The following is a 9,168-nucleotide window of genomic DNA, read 5'->3' on the forward strand; positions in this document are numbered from 1 at the left end:
GCATCAGGACAAAAAGGCCATTGTACTATTCATTAGTCAACATAATTAAGAGGGCAACCAGTTAAGTAGGGGCACAAACGTCATTTCACTATTCCTAAGCTACAGTTTTGGAACAGTAACTCGTTGGATTCAGTATATTTATAATTATTTTTTTTTTGAAAAAAAGAAAGAACCAAAGGAAGCGGCGGGAAACCACCTCCCACCACAACCCAATCCCGATCCTCGCACTTCTTCCACCCAACCCAATAGTCCATGGATTAAGAAAAGAAAAATTAAGAAAGCAAGCTCATTAAGGGACTCAACAGGTTTCTGAAGTGTGCTGGTTATTTCTTTGGGAAATAGCTCAAAATACCACCCATTTTATAATTTTTTGTGAAAATACCACCCTTCCTCAAAAATTTTAAAACTACCACCTATAAATACATCTTTATTGTCCACTGATTGCACCCATATCACATTTTCAGAAATTTAGTTCTCTCTCAGCTCGCTCAGCCCCCTTTTCTCTCTCTGTCTGTCTCTCTGTCTCTCTCTTTGCTTTCTCTCTCTAGTGTACCTCTCTGTCTTTCTCTTTGCTCTAGTGTAGCTCTCTGTCTCTCTCTTCATTTTAGCACAGATCTGTGTCTCTCTTTGCTCTCTCTCTCTCTCTAGCGATGTCTGTTCATCGAAGCTTAACTCCACTATTCACATCCAAAAGGTATAGTTCATCATCATTTTCTTTGGGTTTATGGGTTTCTTTGAAGTTTGTTTAGGGTGTATGGTTTCTATGAAATTGGTTTAGGGGTTTCTTCGAAATTGGTTTAGGGTTTAGGGGTTTCTCTGAAATTGGTTTAGGGGTTTCTCTGAAATTGGTATAGCGTTTATGGGTTTCGAAGAAAATTAATTTAGGGGTTTCCATGAATTTGGTATAGGGTTTATGGGTTTCTCTGAAATTGTCTGACTGTGACGATTCCTTATTTGAAACAGTGAATGAGTGTGTTCTTTGTTCTTTGTTTGAAACTGCTGTTGTTTTCTTGTTGTTATTTATATCGTATTGCTGTTTTATTGCTATTTTATTATGGTTTTAATGGTTTTGGTGATTTATGCAATTGGATTCTGTATTTGTTTGTTGTTTTGTTTCATCCAAAGAAAGAAAATTGTAGGTGTTCATCTGTAGTCTCTACATTAGGCACCCTTCGAAGATCACATATTACTGACTCAAGCTTTGAGGGGGGAGGCATATATATGAGGTAAATATGATAATGTCAGTGAATTGAGCTCAGTCTTCACTTATCACTTGGGAATTCATTGTGCTCCTTATGTCAGGAAATCTTTTATATGAAGATGCAGACATCTAAGCTGTGTTGGAGGTGCTTTATATGGTCATCCATCCATTTTGATAAAGCTATTTGGTTTAGGTATTCTGTGTAGCAAGGTGAAATAATTTCCAGGGTCTTCGGCCATGTTGTATATGGTGAAATGTAATTTTGTACAGTCAATGGTGGTGGCTAATTGCCTTACATGGCACATAAATTGTTTCCATTTTTGGGTTTTGCTTTCGAGTTGCAATCGTGGTTAGCATACTTATTCTTTATATTGTGAAGTTCAACTATTTTGTACTACTCGATATACAAACATACTTGCTCTTTATGGAGGTATAGCAGCTTACTTGTTTGAAACTACTTGTTTCCACTGACTTCTACTCTTTTTTGTATCCATTTTTGACATTTGGTCCGTGTAGTTTTCTTCATTTTTCTATGCTCAATCCAATCATATACATAACACAAAAATTGCATATTGGGTAGAAAACTTAAAGGTCAAAAAGTGGACATATGGCAAAACTGAAAAACTGAGGAAGTGCATAATTCGTTTCTGTCTAAAACGCAATAAAATAGCAATACCTTGGTGATACAGTAGCAATATAGTGGCGATAAATGGGTGCTAGAAATTGCTGTTTGTGTTTATTTTGGGTTTCTTGTTTTGTTTCATTTCATTTACTTATCTTGACTCATTACTAGTTAATAATTGGAGGATTACGAGATTAATTTGTGTCAATTATTAATACAAGAATTACATATACAAAGATTAAGCCAAACAACATCCATATTTTAGATATGCAAAATAAATCGCCACCGAACCCTAACAATACTATCCCGTGAAGGGAAAACCAAGGCTACACTTTCATATCTTTAAGCAAACATTGTCTTCCCTGCAGTTTGTATTACCAATCTGATGCACACGATCCAACAGTTTAGCAAATGTGATGGTCCGTGGAACTATTAAGCCTTTTGAGTCACCCCCTTCGTATTTGCACATCTTCTTTGAGGTTACCCATTTTCTATTGTAGCAAACCAGAATAACAATTGCCTCCATTTCTGACCATGACAAAACAACATTTATTATCACAGTACAACCACAATAACCAGGCAATAAGCAGACAATATAATAGCAATATAACAGCAACATGACAACAATACAACAACAAAATAATAGGAACACAACAACATCCACTACGTCAAATGGAAAATCCCAAGTTTCAAGATTCACATATCCAGATCAATCTAAATGCAATTGGTAAAAACCCAGATGGATGAGCATGAAGATTCAAAAAATCTAACCGAAAGAAATTAAACCCAAAAACAAATTAACAGAAACCCAAGCAATCAAAACAAAATAAATTTCACATAATCCTACAGATATTAAGAAAATAACCATCAACCCTACCTTTTCGAGGTTGACGATCTAGTAGATCTTCAAGGTTGCAAGCAGCTATTCAGAAGACATACTAAAATATGGAGTCAAGGGAGGGGTTCGTGATTCATAACAAAGAGCGAGACAAAGCTGCAAAACAGAGCTGCAAGAGAGAGAGAGAGAGAGAGAGAGAGAGAGAGAGAGTTGCACTAGAGAGAGAGAGAGAGAAAGCAAAGAGGGGGACAGAGATCTGCGCTAGAGCAAAGAGAAAGACAGAGAGTTGAGCTAGAGAGAGAGAGAGAGAGAGAGAGAGAGAGAGAGAGAGAGAGAGAGAGAGAGAGCAAAAAGAGAGACAGACAAACAGACAGAGAGTTGAGCTAGAGAGAGAGTTGAGAGAGAACCAAATTTTTGAAAATGTGATATGGGTGCAATCAGTGGACAATAAAGATGTATTTATAGGTGGTAGTTTTAAAATTTTTGGGGAGGGGTGGTATTTTCACAAAAAATTATAAAATCGGTGGTACTTTGAGCTATTTCCCTATTTCTTTTGGGTTTGTTGATAATCATTTGTATAGAAACCACAAAGGGAATAATCAATTTTTGTTATTTCCAGTAATTTCTTTATGTGGTTCTTGTTTTAGATTAAGCAGGTGGCCAACCGAAACCCTTGGGCGATTGGGTTGGGTGGTTGGTAGTGCAAGGTAGGAAGATTTGGGTGGTCATGGGAGTTGGTTTCCGGCGTCTTTGGTTTTTTTGTTTTTTAAATATTATTCTAGAGGGCAAAAGTCCAGTTGTAAAAAAAAAACACTATAATTTTTTTAAATGACACATGGGCATATTTTGAATAGAAGTACTACTAACTGACGTGATAGTACAATACCATTCTATAATTTCTCAACATTAAGGGGGGTGTATTCAATTTAGATTTTAAAAGATTTTAAAGAAGTTTAAAAGTTTAGGTGTATTCAATCATGATTTTATAGAAGTCTATTCAATTCTAGGTTTATTCAATTCACACTTTTTAAACTTCATTCAAATTTGGATGTATTCAATCACGACTTTAAAATGCTTCATAAAAGTTTGGGTGTATTCAAAAACTCATTGATTTTAAAGGAAATACAAAAAGTGGTGGATTTCGTTTGATAATAGACTAATTTTAAGCTATGACAAATTTTTGCTTCTCCCTAGAAATTTTGATAGATATATTATTTTTATTCTCAAAATACGTTTTTTCGCCACTTCTACTACCACCATCTTATCATGACTATCACCATAGTCGTCGTCCCCTCCACTACAACCACAACCACCACCACAGTCATTGTCGTCGCCGCCACCACCACCGCCATCTACACCACCACCCACAGCCGCCTCCACTACCAGCCCCACCATCACCCCCACCGTCACCACCACTACCGTCACCACCATCACTGCCTTCGCCACCACCTCCACCATCACTGCCACGGTCACCATTGCCACCACGGCCACCACCCTTACCCTCACCTCCATCACCACTACCACCCCCACTATCAGTCCCACTGTCACCATCGTCATAACCACTGCTAGCATCTTCACCATAACTGCCATTGTCACCTCCACCACCCTTACTATAACAACCCGATCCTAAGTTAATTTTTAGTTTTTAATTTATTCTTAGAAAACATAATTTTGCCCCTATAATAAATTATTAGAGAAAATGGTGACTTATTGACCGGGGAGACTTTGGTAAAATTGTTACATCTCGGTCCAAAAAGTGTTAAAATAATTAAAGTAAGAATAAATTTAAATGAGGAATAAATTGAAATAAACATTAAAACAAAAGGATTTGAATTAATTAAGGTTTTTGAGAAATTAAAATATTATTTAATATTAAGAAGGGGCAAAAAGGTCATTTTAAGTTTGAGAAGGAATTTAGAAATTTTGATTGGATCCTTGCGTAGAGCACATCGAAACGAGTCCGTAGACACATAGTAGACTCGAATCGGGATTGTAACGAAGAAATGACGATTAAAAGAAGTTCAGTGGCATAACTGTAAATAATTCAAAGTTCAGTTTTTTAAAACCCTGATTTTCTGCAATTTGGGAGCTCGACCAACTGACTTCCAAAGGTGATATCTCTCAACTCCGACCACCAATTGAAGGAAGACTGGTCCCGTTAGAACCACCATACTTTCCTTTTCCAGTCACAGCCCATCTCAGCCTCGATCCGCTGTCGTGGTGTCCGAAAACCGCCACGAAACAGGGCGGTTTGGACAATTTTTGACGGAATTTCGTGGAGCTCGTTCGGACACCTACGGCCACCATTTTCTTCGAATTTGGTATGTTTTTCCATCCTTTCAATGTGTTCTAGCTGATGGTTGGGTAGGATTTGATCAATTTCTAGTGTAGGCAACTCGATTTGTAACCCAAAATTTGGCAGGATTTCGGGATGAGATTCCGGCCACTTCCCATCATTTTTGGAGGTAGGTTCAAGAATAAAAATGGTTCCAAATAGGGTGTTATACCTAAGATAAGAGTTTGGGCTGGCGGTTTGGAGTACACCCTGCTAAGACAGAGGTTTGGAGTACACAGGTCCGCCACTGACCACAATGTCAGATTCAGAGAGAGGTTGACCAACATCAGCCAAACCGTCAGCAATTTCTTTAATACTGTGAAGATAAGTCGTCATGGAAGAGTCACCTTTCGTAATCGATTGCAAACGAGACCTCAGTTGATGGATATTGGTAAGAGAGACACCAGCAAATTGCTGTTCCAAAAGAAGCCACATATCACGTGAGGATTCCACACCAACAGTGTGGGTGAGAAGATCTTCGGAGAGAGTAAAAATGAGCCAAATCATGACACTCTGATCACGATCATACCAGAGATCAAATGCAGGATTAACAACAGAGAGACCAGCTGAAGTCGAAATAGTCTGAGGTGGAGGAGGCTCCGATCCAGTGATAAGCCCCAAAAGCTTGTATTTGCGCAGCACCAAAAGGAAAAGATTCTTTCATAGAAGATAATTGCCAGCCTTTGAGTTTAATCAGAACCATTCCAGCAATATTTTTCACCATAATTGAAGAAACAGAGATCGATGAAGAGGAATCCGACATCGGAATGTGAGAGGAGGGAGGATCCGAGATCGGAATGTGAGAGGAGGGAAGATCCAAGATCGAAATGTGAGAAGAGGGAGGATTTGTGGTGGAGAGTGAAGGACGAAGATCAAAAGCTGCCATGACAAAAGAGCTTAGGGCAGAGAAAGGAGTGTTTGGACAGCGAGAAAAGGCAATAAACGACGAGAAAGGGAACCAAAGGGAGAAGTCGTGAGACGTTAGGCTCGTGATACCATGTAGATTAACTGAATATTCTCATTCACTTAATGTAATTATGATTACAATGCTTATATAACATACAAGTAAACGTTATAGGAGTGACAGCTGTACAAGATCTGTTGCAACAGATTTAACAAAAGATAGAGTTAGTTTTAACTAATCACATGAGCTTGACTCAAGTCTTTGACTGAGATGAGTGGCTAGGATTGTTTTCAGTAGTAGCTCTATCAGAAACATCAAGCCCAACCACATCACCATGGCATTGTCTCCTTTCACCATTGGACTGGCATAGAGGAAAATTCCATAAACCACAACCACATGATGATGATCAATGAAGGCAACGAATCTGCGGAGTCATTTCTTCATTGTCTTTCTCCTCATCAACAAGTTGATCAGTTTGAGTTCACACTGTCTTCGCCTATGAGCGGCGGCGGCGACTCCAAGGTGGTTAAGAAGCTTCACCACAACGCCAGTGAGGGCGAACGTCGCAAAAAGATCAACACTTAATATTCCACTCTTCGTTCCTTGTTTCCAGCACCAGATCAAATGGTATGTACACACTGATCAATTATTTATTGCAAATTGTTGTAGTGCTTTAATTCCCGAACGTGGAATTCACTCTTAACATGTAGTGCAGAAAAAACTAAGCAATCCAACCGCAATTTCACGGGCCGTGAAATACATACCGGAGCTGCAATAGCACGTGAAAGGACTGATTCAGAAAAAGGAAGAACTGTTATCAAGACTTTGTAGGTTGCAGCAGCAGAGAGATCCAATTTACAATGAGAAGCAAAGCAGAAGTGCAGCTTTGAGCTCTTTATCTGCTTCTGCATTTGCAGTGAGTTGGCTCAATGACAGAGAAGTTGTGCTTCAGATTTCTTCATATGTGGTCCAGAAGAGTCCATTATCACAAATCCTGGTTGATTTGGAAGAGCAGTGGCGGACCGGGTGCAGTGCACCTCGGTCGCCGAAAAACTCCATTACTGATGCTGGAGTTGCACCTCTGCTTCAGACCAACGACGCACACCACATGTTCGATGAAATGTGCAAACCACTCTGCGCTGCTGCTGATGCGCGCAGCACGCGAGTTTTTTTTTAAACTAAGCCTGGTCAAAACGACGTCGTTTGGGTCTAGGGTTTTTAAATTAAAACAAAAAGAAAAAAAGGGAAACTGATGCTGTAATTCGTGGGCTTTTTGTGGGCTTTTAGAATTCCTTAATTAATTGGGTTTTAATTGGGAGTTCTCTTTATTCAATTGGGTTTTGGGACTTCCTTAATTAAGTAGGATTGAGATTTCTCTTTATAAAAGACCAATTTAACATCACCCAATTTCATCAAAGTGTGTGTGCATCACAAGAATGCTGCGTCTTTTTCCTTCTTGAGTACGCCAATCCAAAGTAAGTCGAATGCGTTTTTTTTTCCTTAAGCAAACGCCAGTTTTTTTTTATTCTTTTTTTAATAATTTTTTTTTCTTATTTAGCTATCTCTGTATTAGTAAGATAAGTAGCAACCTCGAGGAGAAAGAGGTTGCGTGACACGTTATTCCAGGTATAATTAATTTCATTTTGTTTATTTAATTGATAATTTGATATTTATTTATTTATTTAATTGATAAATTATAGTCAATTAGTCATAGTAATAGATATAAAATCCTTATTTTGTTTTAATTGTACAGTTATGGAACGGTACTTTCAGAGAAAGAGTTTAAATCCTCCTTCAAATAATCCGTCTAGTTCCAACCCTCCTTCAAATAATCCGGCTAGTTCCAACCCTTCTTCAAATAATCCGGCTAGTTCAAATAATCCATCTACTTCACATCCTCCCTTGAATAATTTGAGTAGTCCAAAACGATCGGAGGTCACTGAGTTTGATGAAATATTGGCTAATCTTCCTACAGACCCTGGACTTAGACCTCCAATGACTTATTATAATCCCAATTTTCGAGAACAAATCCGAAGAGCCTATCTGCAAAGGGGTCCTTGTCAGCCTAAAAGCCAAAATGACATGCCTTAAACACTTATGGGGGAGAGTAATCGACGTTTTCTTGTGAAATGGTCTGATTCGTTTGTTTGGTTGGAGTATAGTAAAGAAAAAGATGCTGCATTTTGTATTCATTGTTATCTTTTTAAATGCTACTTTGATAAACAAGGAAAGGCTGGAAGCGATGTCTTCATTGAGAAAGGGTTTAAAAATTGGAGGAAGGGACCTGAGAATTTTAGGGACCATGTTGGACAAGTTGGAATTCTTCACAATAAAGCTACACAACATTGTACAGATTTGATGAATCAGAAGCAACACGTTGAAACCATTGTGATCAAGCAGACAGACCAAGCTTGTAGTAATTATCGCATTCTATTAATTGCCGCACTTGATTGCACTAGATATTTATTGCGACAAGGTCTTCCTTTTCATGGTCATGATGAAAGCGAAACATCTAGCAATAAGGATAATTATGTGGAGCTTTTGCAATTTCTTGCCGATCATGATGAGAAAGTTTGTGCCGTTGTGTTTGAGAACGCTCCAAGGAATCTCAAGTATATTGCTCCTAAAATTCAAAAAGAACTTGTCAATTCTTGTGCCGCTAAGACCATTGATGCAATTATTAGTGATATGGATGATGCATTCTTTTCTATATTGTTACATGAATCACTTGATATTTCAATAAGAGAGCAAATGGCGGTGGTGTTACGTTATATGAACAAAAAAGGGCAAGTAATTGAAAGGTTGTGCTTGTCCAATATGCCTCTGATACGACTAATAGCAAATTGAAAGAGGTAATTGAGCATTTGATTTCTTCAACAAATTTGAGCATCTCCAGGCTACGAGGATAAGGGTATGATGGCACTAGTAATATGAGAGGTGAGCTCAATAGTCTTAAAACACAGATTTTGAGAGAATATCTACAAGCATATTATGTCCATTGTTTTGCACATCAACTACAACTAGCTCTTGTAGCCGTGCAAAGGGAAATGAAAACATTGCTACTTTCTTCACAATGGCTAGTAGTGTCGTTAATATTATTGGAGCATTGTGTAAGTGTTGTGATGCACTTAGAGAGCAACAACAAAAAGATATTATGAAAGCTCTTGAAATTGATGATCTTGAAATGGGGCGAGGGTTAAATCAAGAAACTACTCTCAAACGTCCTTGTGATACACATTGGAACTCACATTATGATACTTTACTTAGT

At 38.2% G+C, this 9,168-nt stretch overlaps 2 protein-coding genes and 1 pseudogene across 2 annotated transcripts; 2 read left to right on the forward strand and 1 right to left on the reverse strand.

Annotated features, from left to right (window-relative positions):
- Positions 1-5,209: 5,209 nt before the first annotated feature.
- LOC117635266 lies at positions 5,210-5,759 on the reverse strand. The gene is made up of 2 exons (XM_034369614.1): positions 5,697-5,759; positions 5,210-5,653 (listed from the first exon to the last, which is right to left on the reverse strand). The coding sequence occupies exons 1-2, from the start codon at positions 5,757-5,759 to the stop codon at positions 5,210-5,212; spliced, it is 507 nt and encodes a 168-aa protein (XP_034225505.1).
- Positions 5,760-6,278: 519 nt separating this feature from the next.
- LOC117635267 lies at positions 6,279-7,077 on the forward strand (annotated as a pseudogene).
- A 920-nt stretch (positions 7,078-7,997) lies between these two features.
- On the forward strand, positions 7,998-8,747 carry LOC117635268 (zinc finger MYM-type protein 1-like). The gene has a single exon (XM_034369615.1). The coding sequence runs from the start codon at positions 7,998-8,000 to the stop codon at positions 8,745-8,747; it is 750 nt and encodes a 249-aa protein (XP_034225506.1).
- The last annotated feature ends 421 nt before the right edge of the window (positions 8,748-9,168 follow it).

This window comes from Prunus dulcis, chromosome 7 (assembly GCF_902201215.1).
Source record: "Prunus dulcis chromosome 7, ALMONDv2, whole genome shotgun sequence".
Lineage (NCBI taxonomy): Eukaryota > Viridiplantae > Streptophyta > Magnoliopsida > Rosales > Rosaceae > Prunus > Prunus dulcis.